Source organism: Triplophysa dalaica, chromosome 22 (assembly GCF_015846415.1).
Source record: "Triplophysa dalaica isolate WHDGS20190420 chromosome 22, ASM1584641v1, whole genome shotgun sequence".
Classification (NCBI taxonomy): Eukaryota; Metazoa; Chordata; class Actinopteri; order Cypriniformes; family Nemacheilidae; genus Triplophysa; species Triplophysa dalaica.
Genome location: NC_079563.1, coordinates 19850222 through 19870348, shown reverse-complemented (window position 1 = coordinate 19870348; position 20127 = coordinate 19850222). Strand labels below are relative to the sequence as shown.

At 38.5% G+C, this 20127-nt stretch overlaps 1 protein-coding gene and 1 long non-coding RNA gene across 4 annotated transcripts in view; both read right to left on the bottom strand.

The window, feature by feature from the left end:
• The window catches only part of LOC130411522 (uncharacterized), a 14986-nt gene extending 3075 nt beyond the window's left edge, over positions 1-11911 (bottom strand). The window contains exons 1-2 of the long non-coding RNA XR_008905086.1: positions 11661-11911; positions 5854-5931 (exon numbers count right to left, since the gene is read on the bottom strand). This is a non-coding gene — a long non-coding RNA (uncharacterized LOC130411522). The remainder of the gene's footprint in view (positions 1-5853; positions 5932-11660) is intronic.
• Positions 11912-14678: 2767 nt separating this feature from the next.
• The window catches only part of mef2ca (myocyte enhancer factor 2ca), a 30223-nt gene continuing 24774 nt past the window's right edge, over positions 14679-20127 (bottom strand). For 2 of the 3 annotated variants that reach the window (XM_056736195.1, XM_056736194.1), the window contains 6 exons: positions 18807-18854; positions 17661-17827; positions 17406-17429; positions 17016-17145; positions 16264-16387; positions 14679-15946 (listed from right to left, as the gene is read on the bottom strand). In XM_056736195.1, coding sequence (XP_056592173.1) covers positions 15592-15946; positions 16264-16387; positions 17016-17145; positions 17406-17429; positions 17661-17827; positions 18807-18854 — 848 coding nt within the window. In that variant the 3' untranslated portion in view covers positions 14679-15591. The remainder of the gene's footprint in view (positions 15947-16263; positions 16388-17015; positions 17146-17405; positions 17430-17660; positions 17828-18806; positions 18855-20127) is intronic. The other variant, XM_056736196.1, reaches the window with a different exon arrangement.

Sequence of the window (20127 nt, the reverse complement as noted above, 5' to 3'; positions counted from 1 at the left end):
GATTCCTTTACTGACAGAAAACATATGAATATTATATCGATCAACAAGGTTAGTCATATTGTTTGAATGTCTTTTTTTTAAGTGTCATGTATATATTTTTTCAAAAATCATGTTATGTATTTAAGGGGTGTGAAACGATTGATCGCATCCAGAATAAATGTTTCTGTTAACCAAATAATATATGTCTGTGTACTGTACTATTCATTTTGTATTTATAAACAGTTATGAAATATTTAAATATATTTATTTATATTTACTAATAATTGAAATTCTATATTAATTGTTGTATTTTCCCTGAATCTATGCATGTGTTCATAAATACAAAATAAACATGCACCGTACACCAACATATATTACAAAAACATAAACTTTTATTCTGGATGCGATTAATCAGGATTACTTGTTTGCCAGCTGTAGTATTTTGTTATCATGTTTTATTGTTTCATTGTGTTAGTTCTCTGTATTTTTGGCTTAAATCAAAACAAATCAACTGCAGTTTGATTGATATTTATTGAAATGCGCAATAAAAAAAACAGATTTTAGATTTTTTTTAAACAGAGTTTCTCAATTTTTGAACCAAACTCTTCATATTTACCTAACAAGCAGCAATCGTTTTCAGATCATCTGACTAAATAGTAATGAATTCATTTTATGAATTACGTCTAATTCATGATGATGTAATAAAATCACTTCATCAAACGCAGCATTTATAAAACTTTACCACTTTACATAATCAATAAGCGTGATTTTTTATTCATGTCTTATTGATTATTAAAGGTTATAGCGTTATAGTTGTTTTTAACATATCTGTTTTGTCCATTGCACCCTCTAGCGGCGAATTTTACAAACTGCGCCTTTAACCACACACAACTTTTCATTCATTTTGAATGTGATCAATTGTATTATTAGTTATCTCTGTTTATATATCACTGTTAGGTTAGATGGACAGTTCACAAAAAGTCATCGGTAACACTTTACATTAAGGTGCTATTAGTTAACAGTAGTAAATGCTTTAGCTTACAATGAACAATTTTGGTTTTCCACATTTATTAATCCTTATTAATGTTAGTTCATGTCAATACAGTTACTCATGTTAGTTCATGGTTTGATTTTACAAACGTTCAGTAAATGCTGAAATTAACATGAACTTAGATAAATAAATGCTGTAGAATTATTGATAATAGATCATGTTAGCGCATGCATTAACTAATTGTTAGCAAATAGCACCTTATTGTAAAGTGTTATCAAGTCATCTTTGCTGTCACGTTATTCTTTAAACCCAGTTGGCTTTTCTATTTTCTGCGAAGCACAAAAGACGTCTGACAGCTCCAGTCACCATTCACAGAGAGACAGTGTAAGTCAATGATGACGGAGGCTGTCAGTCCCTGTAACATTCTGTCTAACATCTTGTTTTGTGTTGAACAGAAGAAAGAAGATCGCAGGCATCGTCGGTAAGTTAAATGACAGATCTGTCTTTTTTGGGTGACTGTGATGGGTGCAGGGGAGTACACGCGAAGAGAAACCGTCCATCAAAACAGGAGAGCAAACTCTGTCATTTTCATCATTAATAATCAATATTGATATCATCAGTGTCCACATTTCTGATGATTTTCCCACGTGTAACATATTGGACCCAGAGGGTCCCACCCGTCCGCCCCCTCTCCAATGAGACCTTGACGTGAAGATGCGGTGACAGGCTTGGCCTTTCTCTCTTTCCTGAGGCTTGTTGCAGGCCGTGGCCAAAAGGTTTTGTGGCACAGGGACTGTGAGGGTCCTGTTTGTGTCCCCCTCCACCCGGCTCTACCCCTCTGGTTCCCATCCGCCTCCGAAGCCCTTAACGGGCCGAGCGGAGAGCCCGAAACCCCCCAGCACACCCTAATGAGAGAGCGGGGGACAATGCTGGTATTGTTTAGTAGCTCAGCTGAAGAACAATGGCTGTTTACTCAAGCAGTTGTCCGAGCCGTTGATTACTGTCGGGGTTCCTGATTTACTCTGTTCCTCACCCGGACACAATGAGCCCTTTGACCGGACCACCCGGACCCCTCTTCCCTTCTCTCTGCATTCACACCGCTAACACTGAACTCTGCTATAGGACCTGAGAGAGAGCACTGCAGATACGTGCACTTCATCCACACTCGCCAGTGCAGAAATATATTAACACCTGACAAAGAACTCTTTTCTTCTGTCTGAACCCGTCACATAATTACTGAAGTTTTTAGTGATTATACACAGAATAACTGAACACACGTCATCATTCTACTTCAAATGAGAACTGTTATTGCTGCTCATGGGTTTTCTTACGTAGGAGATTTGTTTCATTTAAGGATCAGTTTAGTGTCAGATGTTTCTCTCAGGAGAAATAAAAATAAATGAGAACGCTGAAACAAATGAAGATTCTGGAGGTGCAAATGGATGAAGATTATAGAGGTGAAATAGTGTGGAATTGAGTAAATTTGATGAGAAATGTTTTAGTTAATATTTAGATCTTCTTATATTATATTGACTTTTTATTGCAAAGTTTGACATATTGTCATTAGCGTTTGAGAAGAAACGACAACAATGAGACCTCTTAAAAAATAACATTTTTTTCTAAACATCAATGAGATTAAATGGAGAGCAAACAGAACCTCATGTGTGTCTCAATTATTTCTCATGAGGAGGAAAAGAGTCATTAGAGTTTGAGAAGAGATGTCAACAGACACATTTGTGATTTTTTTATCCATGTAATCTCATTGATGTTTAGAAGAAATATTACCTTATCTTTACTATTATTAAAGAGATCTCATCTTCTGGACAGTGCTGAGCATCAGTGTGTAATGAAGTACTTTACAGAATTTCCCAATGTATCAAGAGATTATGTTTTAAATTCAATTTATTTATTTAGCTCTTTTCACAATGTGTATTGTTCCAAAGCAGCTTTACAGGAGAAAATACGAAAAACACAGAAAAGTGAAACACAGTACTGTACATGGTGTTTATAGACCAAGCAAGATTATTTGGTAACACTTTCCTTGAAGCATGTCTGTATAATGCATTATAAAAGTAGTTTTAAAGCATTGTAATGCACCCTTTAATGCCTTGTAATGTCTTATAAATAATTGTTATGACAGTTAATACATTATAACACTAAGCAATTCATTGTTACACTACACATTTTAAATTGGTTCTTCTTCACAACAACATATAATGCATTACAACACACATTATGAAGAATTATAATGCATTTTAACCATTAATAACTCTTTATAATGCATTATACATGCTTCAAGGAAAGTGTAACCGATCATTCTAATAAATAATATATAACAAATAAATGTATTTGATTATATTTAATAAGCATCTATACTGTAATAGTTTTGTAAGAACTGGTTTGACGGCATTGAATCTGAAGTTTTATTTCTAAATATATCCTAGTCATCTTCTACAGTCACAAGCTTTATAGATCCTCTGTCTTCATCTGTTTAATTGAGTTAAAATCACAGTTCTGAAATCAGTTCAGTCTAATGAACGCTGCAGGTCATGTAGCTCATAAAAAAAGTTTTTTTTTTGACGTGTGCATGTTCTTCACACGCACCTGTTCGGTTAGTGATTTAGATGCAGACGTTCACATAACACATTTCAAATGTAAATGTCTGAAATAATCCGGGTATTATCGAGCATGTAAATGTAGGTCCAGCTGAAGAGCGCTTTTGCACATCGGCACATGAACGACCCGTGTGAGGTATTCATCATAAAAATGGTAGAAATAAAACACACGGTTCAGCAGCATTCAGAGAAGAGTTTGGTTGATGTGAAACACGGCAGTCCATCTGCCTCACAGAGCGCCTCAGAATCCAGTCTTCAATATTCAGATGAGATTAATAAATCATTAAGAGGGTGCTGGTTCACACGCTCTCTGAACGCTGTGTGTCTGCTGCCAGATCTGCATTAGACATGCAAGAATGTTAATGTTGACACGCATTATAAGAAGCTGAAGAGGCGTCTGTCTGCACGCTGGGCCTTCACACATCTCACCATATTGTGTCTGGATCACAACAGCTCTGGTTTTGTGTCTGTGAACAGATTCATCTGAACATCACATCTGAATATCGCTGCATGATTTCTTTTTCAATCTTTCATTTATGGGTTGGTAGTAAAATCAAATGATTTGTTTTATCGAGAGCGACACGTAATGTAAGTGTTTATATGAAGAGTTTGGTTCCAACTTCAAAAATCATGTTTTTTATAGTGCATTCCAATTAATAGCAATCAAACTGCAGTTTTTTTTAAGATCTCATAACTCATAAAAAACAACTAACTTACACAATAAAACACAATGAAAACATGATAACTTAATAAAAGAACATGAATTTTGAATGTTTTTAAAAAGGGAGTTTAAATCTCCAAACTCTTCATGTATATATGTTTTGAGAGATTATTTTTTATTAAATGGACAGTAAATTGTTTTCCACACAGAGTCCGATTGTAATGTTTCTTATTTTTGTGTTCTTTTTTCTTTTTTAAAATGCGAAAACGTTGAATTATTTGCACATGACGACCCACCTGTTTTTCTTTTTTGGTTCTTTTTTCTGGTCTATTCAGAGCATTTTGTATCCTGCTTAACCCGGCACTTTAAGTACACAGCGAGGGGGATGATTGCATCACAAAGGAAAGCACCACGTCCATACCCCTATTTTGGCTTCGCAATTTGCATGAATTTGCATGATTTAATATGCACAGGCCTTTTGTTCCCTGGGTGGGAACCACGGCAAGAAGAAAAAGGAAAAAAAAGATGGAGGTTGTGCGAATGCAACCCACACGCCGAAAGAAATGATGCTCGGACAACAGGAAGATTTTATTACGAGCTGAGCTGCTAATATGTTCACAGTTTATATTGAACAACAATCAGCTGTTCAAAAATAAAGCGTTTTTCAGGTCATTCGAATATTTTTAGATCTTTAGATAAAAACATTTTTTGATGTTTTGATAATAAATTTAAATCGATCGCTTAAAGCGGTTTGATCGGTAGATCAATAGATCAATGTTATAAGAAAGGACTTATGTGAGCATCTTAACTCTGTAACGGTCAAATCTGCGGACTTGATTTCAAGAAATAGGTCATGGGTTTAATGTCGCCTTTGGCCGAGTTTTTGTACCAAACACACATGCACACACACAAACACACACACACCGTCACTGCTGGGTCTTCTGGGTCTTCTGGCTCGATAAACAATTCTTAAGACACAGTTATTCTAGTCTTGCAGCATGATTCTATAAACCAGGGTAAAACAGACGCCTTTATATTCTCTCAATCACATTATCACCATCAAAACACAATCAGTGTGTACACACACACACACACAACACACATACCATTATATCAAATTAGAGTATTTCAAAAAATCTAATCATTTCTTTTGGCATCAAAATTTTTCCTGTTCTTTTTTGTTTCCTGTTTTTGTATATACAATGACTAGAACATATGTATCAAAATATTTTGTCACATTTTATTTTAAGGTACAATTCTCAATATTATTAAACCATTAACTATGATTTCTGCCTCAGTAAACTACTTATTTATTTCGTATTAATAGTTATTAAGGCAGTTGTTAGGTTATGTATTAGGTAGGATTAGGGCAGTAGAATATGGTTATGTTGAATATGTTTTTAAGTACTAATAAACGGCCAATATGCTAAAAATAGGCATCTAATAAGCAACTAGTGAATAGTGAGAATTGGTCCCTATATTCTAAAGTGAATCCAAATATTTTTGTTTCCGTAGTCAAACACACACACACACACACACACGTCCGTCTGTGAGTGTAGAGAGAAGATTCTCATGTGTGTGTTTTTGGCCTTTGGCTTTGCACTCACCTCCAGTTACATCAGAATCCTCACGAGGAAACACTGCCATCACTTTCTCCAGCGGCCGAGTCAGACCTCCACATACCTCTAACAGAGAGAGAGAGAGAGAGATTTCACATTCAACTCATTACACTGTCTGATACAGACTTTACATGCATTTCACATTTAGGACCGATTCTGATGTCTGATCGTAAATGCATTGGTTGCATGTATATACTGTGACCTCTAATGAAAACCCTGTCTGATTAGATTATTTTTGTAATATTCCTGATGTCTTGGTTTCAAATCTCAGGTCAGGTTTGATCTCATGCATTCAATGTAATTGTAAGATATTGTTAAATCTACAGTAAAGTTTAAAGGAAAAAATGTAATGAAAGTCAATAGCATACTGTTAAAATAAGTGTTAATGCATAACTGTTAGGACATCACACTCACATTTGTTCCACAGTGTCAACGGCACATTATATGGAACAGACATATTTAATATGAATAAATAATTCAATGTGTTTCTGTAATTAATCAGTAAATCTACAGTTTATACTGTACGAAAACCAACTCGACGTTCATTGCCTGTGCGCATGGAAAACCTTCCTTCTGTGATCAAGTGTTTTTAATGCTTTAATGTTTCAAATATACAGCTTGATTCAGTAAAAGGAGGATTCATGACATTCGTCTTTGTTGTTTTTCAGTGTGGTGAGAATCAGATGAAGCGATGGAGGCCTTTATTCATGGGATGTTTTCTGTACACGTCCAATCAAAACTCGAGAGACGAACGTTCATCAAAACCACATCTCCTGAGAATCTGCAGGCCACGTGATTACCACCAATCAGACGCCGGAGCTCATGGTGCTAAACCAATGAAAACGGTGCTAATTAGAAAATTGGTATTCATGGTAACGGGCAGTGCGTGTGTGCTGTGACATATGCGTGTTTTGTGTGTGTGTGTGTGCCAGCAGACATTTTGGGATTTGCCCTCTCAGTCTCCACTGCCAAAGCCTTAAGATGGTGGCACTGCGTGTTCGGTGGACAACGGTGAGGCCGGAGATGCCCACGTACAGTAGACGGAGCAAAAATCGTTTGGCATATTTGATCATTTAGTCATTATTCAACAACACTGAAATCAGGAATTGTTTCTAGTTTTCTTCTAAGATGCATTTTTAGATGACAGCAAACCTACTTTATCAGTCTTCCGTCAGTTTCAGATTTGATTGACTGATGGACCGTTAGAGATGTGGTTTTTCATTATGTATATGCATCTTTTTTCAATTCTAGATAATTTGCTGTACATCAGGGTAAGACAGAAAGAAGCTTGTGGTGTGTACACAAGCTTTCAGTGATAAAATTGTGTTTGCCCACGACAGAGATGAAACTAGAACTTCTAACGTCTCTCAGGAAATCAACATTATGTTAATAAGACGACTCAACATTTATGAATCACAAAGTCTTTTATTGCTGTAACCATCAGCTGTTGTTATGCCACGATTGAAAATATCTGAGAGACAGAAACACAATTACAAAATATTGATTTGGAGAAATGTAAGATCTTGAACAAAGTGTCTTTTTGGAGACTTTCCTAAGACGTTTTTTGATTTTAATGTGATTTCTTTCCTATTCCCCAAACCCTCCCTTTTGTCATTTTTAAATAAGCATGGATTAATAATGAATGTCCCGCTGACTGATACACACAGATGTGATCTCTGTGTGTGGTCATATACACCTGGACACACAAACAACGGTCACCATAACTAGTGTACAGCGTGCACATGCTGATATGAACTATAATAGTGTCAGATGGGTGTGTTTATTACAGTCAGATATAAAAAGAATATTCCAGACATTAAAACACACTGACACACGCTTCTCATTACATTTCTTGCAGCTTTAGACACTCTGGCACCTCCGGCCCGTATGGAGACGCCTGGCCTCATCATCTCCATGGAAACTCCAATCAGCATGCGAGCTCATCACACATGAGGAGGTGAGCGCATCATAACTGCATCTATAGGTCAATTAAACTGAAGTCTTGTGAAGGTCTTTCTCTCAGCGCTCCGTCATGTACAGCATGTTTACATTCAGCCGAGAGCAGTCCTCACATGTTTTACTCAATATAGTGAGATCACAGATGTGTGTCGAGTCTTTCACCTGCTCTCAACACTTTACAGAGGATTGTTTCATTTCCTTTTAATGTTTTAAACAGTTGTTCATCGAATTGAATTTGTTTGAAGCTGGTTATTTAGCGTCCGTCTAAACCTTCCTTTAAATCACTGTGGTAAATGTAGTTTTGGACAAAATATTGTAGTTATTTTAAAGCAGAATTAATTATGGTTATGGAGCAGTGCATGGAGCTTGAATTAGAATTGATTTTACTTAATATTTTAACAACAGCATTTAAAACACATTGACAAAGTGTCATTATAGCAGTCGTTTTATTTTGTAAGGGACAGTACTTTAAAAAAACACTCTTGTGTGATCTTCACTGTGATCCATTCTACTTTCAAGGCTCTGTCTGTGAAACATTTTAAATAATCTTTCTGCATGTTATTTAAGTCCTAAATAAAGTTTAAACATTTTTGAACACGTCGGAAATATATTTTGGTGACCTTGATCTTAGCAATGGTTTATAAATGACATTTTTATTCTTATTACTTATTTTGATACTTTAGTTCATGTGTTTTTCCTCTGAGCTTGACCTCCTCGAGGTCCTCAGAGTGACCGTCTGACCCCTCACAGCCTCCATCCCAGAGGAATCAAAGTTCAGTTCTCAGCACGTGCTTCATGGTCAAATTCAAGTTCATTTCCAACATCAAACCGATTTAATACTTGTTCTCTTTGAACAGACCGTTCAGCATCACCACATCTGTCACCAGATCTTCAGGTATAGACTCGTGACTTCACAAAAGTAACATGTAGCTGTATTAACTTCAAACTTCTAATGTATAAGCATCCTATTTAGTTTTGTGTGTGTGTGTGTATGAGAGAGAGGGAGAGAAAGAGAGAGTGTAAATCTACTGTAGGCTTTTGTGTTGTCGTGGACCAGGATTGTTTACGAGTGGCCTGTTAATTCGTTTCTAGATTTCCTACAACAGCATCCCGACACACACACACACACACACACACACACGCCAGCATCATCCATTCACTTCATCTGTGCTGTTCCGCCCTCCACAGTGATGCAGATGAGCAGGGTGCACTTGGACCCCCCCTCGCAGGGCTGTCTGTCATATTCTGCCCCAGACAAGACATTGCCCACTTGCCCTCGAGCGTGGGAATGGGGGTCCACGGGCGTTCACATCGTCTCCCCCACGTGCGCCCGACCGCATCAATTAAAGATGTGTTTGTGTGCCAGTTCGTCCCCGTTCCCTCCGCCGTCTCATTATGTTCCAATTATTTCATTTGAAGAGCTTCAGTTCGTCCCACAGAACAGAGTCAACGATAGCTAATACACACGCACGCACGCACACACGCGCGCGCGCGCGGCTTCCGAAATGATGAGAACTGGACAACAAACTTGAGGCTTTGTCTTGTTTATCTCTTTGTGTGTGTGTGTGTGTGTGTGTGTGTGTGTGTGTGTGTGTGTGTGTGTGATTATCCTCTTCTCCAGTTTTAAACATAGTAGCTATTACGCGTGCGTGATGAAGGAATCACGCTGAAGCTTTGGCATGCGCACTGAGCATCTCTCGGCTGAATTTCTTCCATACATGTATTTATTAATCCACGTTGCGATGCTGATAGAAGCGGTTTTTACTTTCGGTTATCTAGCTTTATGACGACCAGCACACTCATACAGCTAGATAACCAAAGATAACAACACGCCCCCAATATTATGTGTCACAACACAACAAGTGCAGAAGCGCATTTGCTCTGATTCCTCAAAGTCGCCAGATGCGAGCAATTAGTCTTATGCAACAAAAAAAAACACAGAAAGTTCCTCTGCACGTTCCTTCCTTCATGTCGATGTCTGGTAAAAAAAAGAGAGAGATCGATCCAATCCAAGTTTCCTCCCATGCGAAATTAGGCAACTTCTTAATTGAAGCAATGAGCCAAATGATGGCGAAAAAATCGGAAACGCGCGAGTCTGCTACATCCATCGATAGCAGCGAGGACGCTTTTATTCCAGCCTGAGGTTGCCTGGATTTACAGTGCGGTACGCATCAAATCCTGCGTATCCAGGCAAGAGAATGAACGGGAACGCAGCAAAAAACGCAAGGCGTATGTCATAGCGCAAACAGCTGTGTAGCGTTATATAAACAGATCTCTCTTATATGATGCGCGAAACGTGCTCAGGTTTGATCCGGAGACATTTGGCCGATTGCTCAGGGTAACAAAGTGCAGTTGAGCATCATGACGTCCTTATGGCACACTGCCTGTGACGTGCTCACGCATGACAGAAGTGACGCACTCAACTGGGTCAAAGCGTGTGCCCGAAAAGGCGCAAACTCGCGAGGTCGGAGGTCGCACTGAATTCTAATGTTCATCATTGGAGACGCGCACCTGTAAGACACTTTTGCGCCCTGTGCCTTTGTGATTATACAGCTTCTGTCTTTATTTCCTTCATTTGATGTATTTTTCTGAACAGTCTGTTGCGCAGTCTGTTTGTTTTCAACTTTTTCCAAATTGTTGAGTGGCATCTTTTCAGAGATTAGATGGAAGGATTCGTTTTTGCACTGAAGCAGCAGCAGTAAAAAATCTGTTTGCACACGCAGCGTGTCTAGAATGCCACAAGACAAAACATACGACCGAAATGTTTACCCAAAATAACCTGACAACAATATTTCACCAATCAAATATAAAAAGTAGATCTTTTAAAATGTGTATGTATTATTCTAATTATTTTGGCACAATTGATTCCTCGGTAATATTAATTGAGACCTGCTCACACAATCGACATTTACTATAAATTGTGTGTAATTAATTAATCTGAAAATATTGATGTGTTTCTGTATTTATACGTAAAGAAAAAAATATCTCATGCAGCTAAAATAATCTTTCAGTTGAAGTCGCTGAGATTTTGTTATTATCCCCAATTTTCTGTACAATAGTCTTTATTTTATGTGTGCATATTTTAGAATATTTAAACTGTAAATCTTATTATATTTATTATGTCATTGTGTTGAATGTCTGTACTAGAAGCTTCCAACACCAAAGAAAATTCCTTGTGTGTTCAAGCACACTTGGCAATAAAGCTCTTCTGATTCTTATAGCCTATTTTCAGCCTCGTATGGATAAACTGCAGCAAAACAAAACCTGGCCCTGTCCATCCATCAAATGTTTAAAAAAACTATCATCATCTAATTGGTCCGAGTAGTTTAACAGTACAGTAAAGAGTAATACTCTGTTATCAGGAAATGATTAGTTCTTCATTTAAACACCGTGAAACAATTAAACCACTTGCTGTGTGACGTCACGCCAAGAGAACAATTAACGCTTATGTATCCGGATTCATTATCTGCACACTCTGTACAGTCCAATGTCTCAAAGGCTTAAGACATCTTTGTAGATAAAAACAGTTTTTCAGGTGTTGAATCATAGTGCATCTCAGAATGTTAAAAAATTATTTGGGTTGTTCTGATTTGGAAATATTTTCGAACTAAAGATAATGTGTGTCTGGCCTACTTATTCCAAAGAAAATTACTTTAAATATATCATCACTCTATATTGTAATAGAATAAAGATGCTTATTATGTAAGGAAATTATAGAGTTTTTATGCCTCGGGCGTCCGTTATAAAAAGACAAAAGAACGGTGATAAAATATTAAAATATCCACCCGCCTGAATAATGATAAGCATTTTTAAAATGATAAACGTGATGTACTTACATGCTGCTCGTACTCGTAGAGATCGGCCATCATCTGGATATCTAACAGATCCAAACATCAAATCCACCAAATCATTCCACGCCGTGTTTGCTGCACGTGCGTTTGGCATCGTGGTTCAATAAGAATGTATTTCCTCCTCCTGATGTTAAGAAGGATGAGACGAACTTCTCATCACACTATCAACCCGTGCGCGAGAGCAAATGTGAAGCGCAGCGCGCGCCCTGCAAGTTTGGGTGGGTTTGGGGAAGGGGGCATGGGCAGTTCACGATCCACCCCTCTCTACCTCTGCATCATAACCGTGCAGTGAAATTAATGTGATATTGAATCGTCTAAACTTGCTCAAATTCACATTTAGGACATTTCGAAAAGTCGAAATTTTGACTGAGATGCTGATGTGCCAAATGGCCTCATGATGTGAACAGGTGAGATAAAGTGAGTTACCTGAATGCTGATGGATGTCATTCATGTGTCCATCATTCTTATGCCGACGTGTCTTTATGATCACGCCATTTTAATCTCAACATTTCTCTTTCTGCGCATCCGTTTGTTTTTCCCTGATGATTTTTCTCTCATTCTGAGAAGTCGCCTAACACACAAATATTAAATCAGGAAAACGAATGTCTTTATTTTCTGCTGTTTTTATGGGCTCGTTTGATGCAGGACCCGGAGGGGTCACGTTCGGTGACGTAGTCTTGTTTGTTACGTGCAGCCATATTTAGACACACTGAGGAAATTAGTGATGTTCAATATGCAAATAGAGTCATAATGATCACACCATTGAGACGAAATAATGTCTCGTCTGAAATAAGCACATTTTGTGTGGGGATGCTGATCTGCGAGTTTTATTACTGTTGTGGATTTTAAAATGTTTGGAGAAAGGACGTGGAAAATGTTTTTGAGACATTAACGCTTATTATTATGAGATGCTTTGTGTTTGTCACCAGGCAGAAAAATCTCCATGTGCATTTCATGACTGTCCTGTTTTACAATGTGATGTTTTGTCTTCTGCCGGTGAGTAGTTCATAATATAACTGAATAAATGGTGTAGAACCAAATTTTATATAAAACTAAACATATAATGGCTTCAATTTGTTATGAAAATCTAATAGAATTTAGAGTTGACCACGTTTCATTTTTGAGGTCGTACGTACCAAATGATAACGTATGTTATTCTGTTTATATATCTATCAAATCATGAGTGAATGAAACGGAAAACTATTGATCTGTTTTATTATCAATAACATTTATCCTGTAGTACAGAATACATTTACGTTCTTACCTTTTTATTAGATTTCATTAGATTTTGAATGTGATTCTTTGATGATCTTGTAGTCTTCCTCCAGACGTCTGAAGTGTTGATGGTGAATGTCAATGTTTAACACGCATGTGTACATCAGTCCATTATACTGGATGTTTTTAGACTGAGATAATCTCAAACATCTCTCACTTTACGCTTTTTATTTTTTTAATTTTACTGTAATTATTTGCGTCATATTCATTTACAACATTGTGCTCTGATGTCGCAATGTCTCAAACACTCAAATCAAATACATTCGAATCGGCTTTTACTTTATATTATGTTGTAGGCTTTATTTAGTTGCTTTTGTTTCCTCATTTTTCAACACAAATTTTAAGCTTTTGAGCTTTTGTATTTCGAACCTCCTCAGAGAACACTGATCTGTCGTGTTATTGCACTACAGCGACACCTGGCGGCGGATAAATCCAACAGCAACACAATAAACCCTTTACGTCTCAGATCTATTTATACGATCGATAATACATTTTTTTTTACAAAATTTGCTAAAGGTAAATTATTTATTTTCTTTATATTCATAAACTGATCATTCATCACTGTTGATGTATTTGTTGTATTGTGGCGCTCGCAGTTTATTCACTTTTGTACCATCGGAAAAAATAAAAGATTAGACAATACAGTCTATAAGCTCAGATATAAGCTATATAGATATTAAATCTAATTTATATTAAATGAACGTGTACATTGTTTCCCCTTTATTTAAGGAAATGCTTAAATAATTTTTTTTTAATAATGAATAATTTGAGCACGTAAAGAGCTTTTGCTGTGGATTAAATGTGTTTTTAGCTTTATTTATAAGGAGCGAGTCAACATAATAAATTACTGGAGCAGACTAGACGTCACAGTCAAATTTCTGGATTTATTCTGAGGAAATAATCGATTTATCGCGGTATTATTCAAAAATATTTCGACAGATATATTAATTGAAACAAATTCGATCTAAAGACGGTATTTATGTGCAAATAACATACAGTTTATTTTCAAGAAAATAATAAAGGGGCGTGTTTTTATTTTAAGAAGCACGAGCTCTTCTATTATTCATGCTATTCTGTACTTCTATGACAATAATTTTAAAAATATATATTTTTACAAAAAATTATTAAAGGTCATCATTCCGTGATTATAATGTAAATCTTTTCAGTGTCATTTATTTGTTTTTTATTGTTTAGACATGTTTACATCCACTGCATTCTTCAAACAATTAACAAATGTAATGTACTGAGAGGAGTCAGTGGTCTTTAATATCTCTTAAGAAATGAAGATGTTAAAATGAAATGTTTTCTGTCAAGGTTCAGATACAAGTGTGAAGAATTTCAGGTTCTAAAAGATTATTGATCTCAGTTCAGGCTGGAAAGTGACTCAAATCTGATCAAACCTACTGTCTTCTCCGCTCAATCCAAAATACTAAGAAATACCTTTTCTTTCTTTTTGTTTTGATGTTGTCTCAAAACACATGAACACACTGCACAAATCAAATTCTACATAAAGTAAGAAATATTTTGGGCCACTCACATGGATTTGAATGTTTTCTGGTGTGTAGAAAATCTCTAGTCTGACTGTACTGGACCAACAGCACCAGTGATGTATTTGACAATCATCTGATATTGAATAATCACCAGCTGATGAATATTTGGGTGATATTCGGCAGATTTATGAAAGAGTCAGTGTGATGCAAACAAACCAGTCTAGACAGACGGATGATCAACTGTTGATATGGCTTTATTATTGGAGCTCTCACACGGCTTTACCTCTCTGTTCAACATCGGCAAAGCTTGAAATCACATTATGACTCGTGGTCAACAGGTAGCAACAAATGCTCTGCATTGTTTTTTATGAAAATATAAGCAAAATGTATTGTACATATCTTTTCCACCGGGGATAGGCAATACAAGACCCAGAGAACTTGAAAGTTGTTAACACGGCTCAAAAGCACAGACATCAGACGTCTCGTCTAGTGATCATTCACAACAATTCCAGATTGAATTTTTCCTGTAAATGTTCCGTGTTTCTCCTCAGCCCCGGGCCCCTGATGTGTGATGACTCTCTCTCGCTCCATTAACGGTAAAGAAATCTGCAAATCCTGGCAGCTTATTTACCCAAAAGCCTCATCGTCCTCTATTTACATAAATACGTTGAACCTGCAACACAACAGCGTCTGTGATAACATACATTTGCGAGTTAGTGTGCATCCGTCGTGAACGTAAAGGCCCCGCGATTCCTAAGGGGGAATATTACAACCAGAGACGCATGCAATGCATCTTTTAATAGTTTAATTATGCATTATATATATTACTGAACTAAAAAGTAGCTTTACCAAATAAGAGTACCAGACTTCTCTTCTTTATCCTGTACGCTCGTATACATACATACATACAAACATACACACGTCCGTATGTAAAACTGCATGTATATATACTGTAAATATATAATGTTTCTTTTTTTTGGTTTCCCCACACGTGGCACAAGCGATGCATGTCCCCATGCCCCCAACCCCAAATCACAAACACGCCCCCCCTCCCCGTTTATCTTATACATATCTTGTTTTAATACTTATTGTAGCACTCACACGCTGCAGAAACAAATATAATACTAAAGTGAAAAGCTCTCCCCGAGCGATCACGAGGCCCAGCTCTCGGACAGACGCATGCGTTTGACGGACGGGCTCTGCCGCTCGTCCTGAGCGGATCTCAGCAGTCCCATGGGCGAGTGGAAGTCGGCGCGGTGCTCCTCGCGATCGCTGCCCTCGTACGAGCTGCCGCAGCTGCTGAGGCTGTCGACGGGTGAGCGGCCGGCGTCCTGCCGCAGGTGACCCGCCTGAGACTGTTGCTGCTGCTGAGACTGGTACATGCCCACCGGGGTTCCCCCCGCCCGGTCTCTGGGAGGAGAAACGGGTTCCGACTTGATGTGCAGGCTCTGATTGGACGGCAGGGAGAGGGTGGAGCTTTGACATAACTGTGCGCCGGTGCAGTTCCTGCGGGGGAGAGGAAAGACGCTTGAGCGGGAGCATGCGTTTATAAAATGAACAGGCAGAGACATGTGAGAACGACAAATGGAGAAAGATAAAGAATCATGGGTTTTTTTTTTTTTACGCTTTCAAGTTCAAGATTTCTAATGTACTCAAGAATATTGGAAAAAAAATATTTAGGAAATGTAAAAGGTATGAGAATATTCTTTAGAATATAGTAAAGTAAAATCAGTACAGTAATAGAGTAAACATGCTTCGCTGCGGTTTAAATGATAAAACTGTGGCAGAGGGTTTTTGGACACACGGGTGCAGGTGATGCTCACCCTAAATGTCCGAGACCAGAGTGTTGAATGTTCTGTGGCCAGCCGGTCATTGAACCCAGATGAAGAGAAGCTGAACTGTTGAAAGCCGTCAGACAGGACAGATCACCACTGCTGAGAGAATATTCTAGAAACAGAAATAACTTTGATCAACACAGATTTACGGTGGTAAAATGGCGCCCCCTTGTGGTCAACTGACGTTCTGCAAACAGTCACAAGCGCCCTAAGACTGTATAAAACAGCAATGAGTTTTATACATGTGACAATATGAGCAAATATATTAAGAAAAGAATGCAATTACTGCAGTCACGAATAAATCATTGCACTAATGTCTAAAGAAGTCAGTTTGTTTTTACTGCACACAATTTACTCAAAGTCCCTGTGAACCGGAAGTTGTGATTGCTTTTACTTCCCTGTTTTGACGTATTTGAAATTGAATGTGTAATGAGAAAAACAGTGGGTGTGGCTTTCGTCTTTCTCTGCCATTTGATTGGATGTATAAAACAGACATTGTATTTTAATACGAACTGTCAGCAGACTGACGATTGAAGGGGAGGAGTTAATGAATGCTCCGCCCAAGCCATCTACCATACGTCATTTAAGATGGATAGTCATTACCGGACAGAAGTGCATTCTCAGAATTTAACTAAAGATTATGAAAACGAACATGATGGTTAAACTATTTCATGAGCAAATACTGCATTGTCAGTTTTAAGTTCACTGGGACTTTAAAGTGAAAGTTGGTTTGCTCTCACCTGTACCGTATGAGGTAGAGATGGCTGATGGGTATCCGCCCATCCCCTGTCCTGGCAGTGTGGGCGTGGCCACAGACACCACTGGGGTGCTCAAGGATTGGGCAGACTGGGAGTTGTTTATTCTCTGGTTCTATAAGAGAAAAAATACAATTTAAATATTTTAAAACAGTAAAATGCAACTGTAAGTCATATATGCTCCGCCTGACTGTTTAGTACATCATGTGACATCATTACTCCTCCATCCAATCACCTCTGCCGGAGGTCTCACTGTTGCTATGGGGACCAGTGAAGCAGTCCTCTTGGCAACGGATGAATGTGACGGGGTTGTGTGGATGTGCATTAAAACTTTCTGCCTGTGTGTGTGTGTTCCTGTAAACCACTGACACTCACCAGTAACATATCCACATCCTCTGACTGGCAGGTGATTAAAAACAATAGAATTCAATTAGAAATGTATTTTTAACTTAAAAAAGTGTGTGCGGTGTGTGTTTTTAACTGACTACAGAACAGAGACACTTCAGTTTACATATGAATCAACCATTTATAATTAATATGACAAGTATAATGTAGTATTAATATGAATGGTCTTTACTTGAAAAGAGATTTTGTGTGGATATCTTGGAAAAGGTGTGTGTGTGGACTTACGATGGAGGGCATGGTGTTCTTGGATCCGGGCGGGATGAGGACGCGCAGGTCGGGTTTGCGGTTGTTCATGTTCATGGGTGGAGGAGATTTTGCCTGCATGGTTTTCGTCATGTTTCCCGGAGAGACCAGCAGACCGGGGGAGCTGCGGTGGTTTCCGTAACCGTTCCCTGTAAAACAACACAAAAACTCTTTTAACTCAAGAAAAAGTCTTTCAGTTCAGACCCGAAAAATTAAAAATTCTTAAACTTCACGGTTCAATAATAAGGGTCTTTAACTCATATACTGTTATTTAAAATATGCAAAATACTCATATTTAAAACAAAATATTAGTAGCTTTAATAGCTTCAATATTGTGAGCCTTTCTGAACTGAAGTGATAATAATCCTGTATAATGTAAAGAACAATATGTAAAAAAATTACCTTGATATCTTTTAATCTTCCACATTGTCTTTCTCAGTCAACATCAAATAAAATGTTTAGGATGTATTTTGTGCAAAATAATAAAATCTGCTGTCATGATTCTGTGAATTTCAGTATTTATAATATTATAAATGTAAATAAATAAATAAAAAATCTCTCAAATACGGCATTTAAAACACATGACACATTTTCGTCATTTTGTGCCTATGACTAATTTAATGATTAATCTTATAATGTGATTATGGGATTTCCTCAGAATTTCACAGACAGAGACCTGATTTGTCAAAATTAAGGAGGCTTCATACGTGTTCTTTTTTTAATGTTTAAACTCAAGATTAATTCTTTTTGTCAATTAAGAGATTTTCCAAAGCTTCTCTTTAAATGAATTTTTCTCAGTGTTGGTTCGTTTCCATCTTTTTGCTGAATGAACCGTTTTCATCTTTCAGACTATGTGCAGCTCATAACTTTTTAAAGAATCTTAAAGTTCCGAGCACGTCACGTTTCCTCTCACCTCACGAGTGTGTCGAAAGATTCATGATATCAGAATTCGCTTTAAGATGTTTTTATGAAGTACTTCTTTAAATACACTATTTAAGACCCTTCGCCGCAACATCCTACAGCGGTTCCGCTGGATCAACATCCGGGGAGGAATCGCGCAGAACACAGAGAAGCTTTGAGTCTCTCGACAACAAACATACATATGATAAATATATACACGACTCTTACCAGCACTGCTGCCCACTCCACCTCCGAGATCTGGACCCATGAGGCCACCTAAGGATAAAAGAGCAGACGTTAAACAAAACTGACGCTGAGAAGGCGAACGCCACGCCTGACTGACGCCTCTTTCCTGCGCGCGAGCTCCATCAGCCACATGTGTGAGTCCAGTCGTGCCCACAAACCCCCGTTCAGCCTTATTGAGAGGATTCCACCGGCCAAGAAAAACCTTTCAAAGTCTCAGACGTCGCCGGACCTGCCAACACTCATATTTAGTTTTGCTCCTGTAATACGAAGCAAACTGTAGCGGGAGGCCGAAGAATAATGACAGGAGAGACACTACAGTCGAGCGGAGCGCAAAATAGATCCGTCAGACAATCATAACAAACCCACAACTTCCCACACAAACACCACCACACAACAGCCCTCTGACACACACACACTCACCCACAAGCACGCACGCTCACACACTCTCACAAAAGCACACACACAGTGACAGCAGACAGACACACACACTGACAGACAGACACGCACACACACTCTCACACAAGCACACACACAGTGACAGCAGACACGCACACACACTCTCACACAAGCACACACACAGTGACAGCAGACAGACACACACACTGACAGACAGACACGCACACACACTCTCACACAAGCACACACACAGTGACAGCAGACAGACACACACTCTCACACAAGCACACACACAGTGACAGCAGACAGACACACACTCTCACACAAGCACACACACAGTGACAGCAGACAGACACACACTCTCACACAAGCACACACACAGTGACAGCAGACAGACACACACTCTCACACAAGCACACACACAGTGACAGCAGACAGACACACACTCTCACACAAGCACACACACAGTGACAGCAGACAGACACACACTCTCACACAAGCACACACACAGTGACAGCAGACAGACACACACTTTCACAAAGCACACACACACTGAAAGCAGACAGACGCACAAACGCACACACATTAACACGCACACACTCTCGCACGCACACTCACTTATGCAGACACGCACACACACACACAAACACAGACTGACAGATGCACAGACAGACACACACACACTCTCTCTCGCAGACACACACACTGACAGCAGACATACACTTACACACACTCTCACATGCATGCACGTACACTCACACACTGACAGACAGACACGCACGCACACACTCACATACACACACACAGACAGACGCACACACACACACACTCTCTCTCTCTCACACACACAAACACACACACTGACAGCAGACATGCACTCACACACACTCTCACATGCATGCACGCA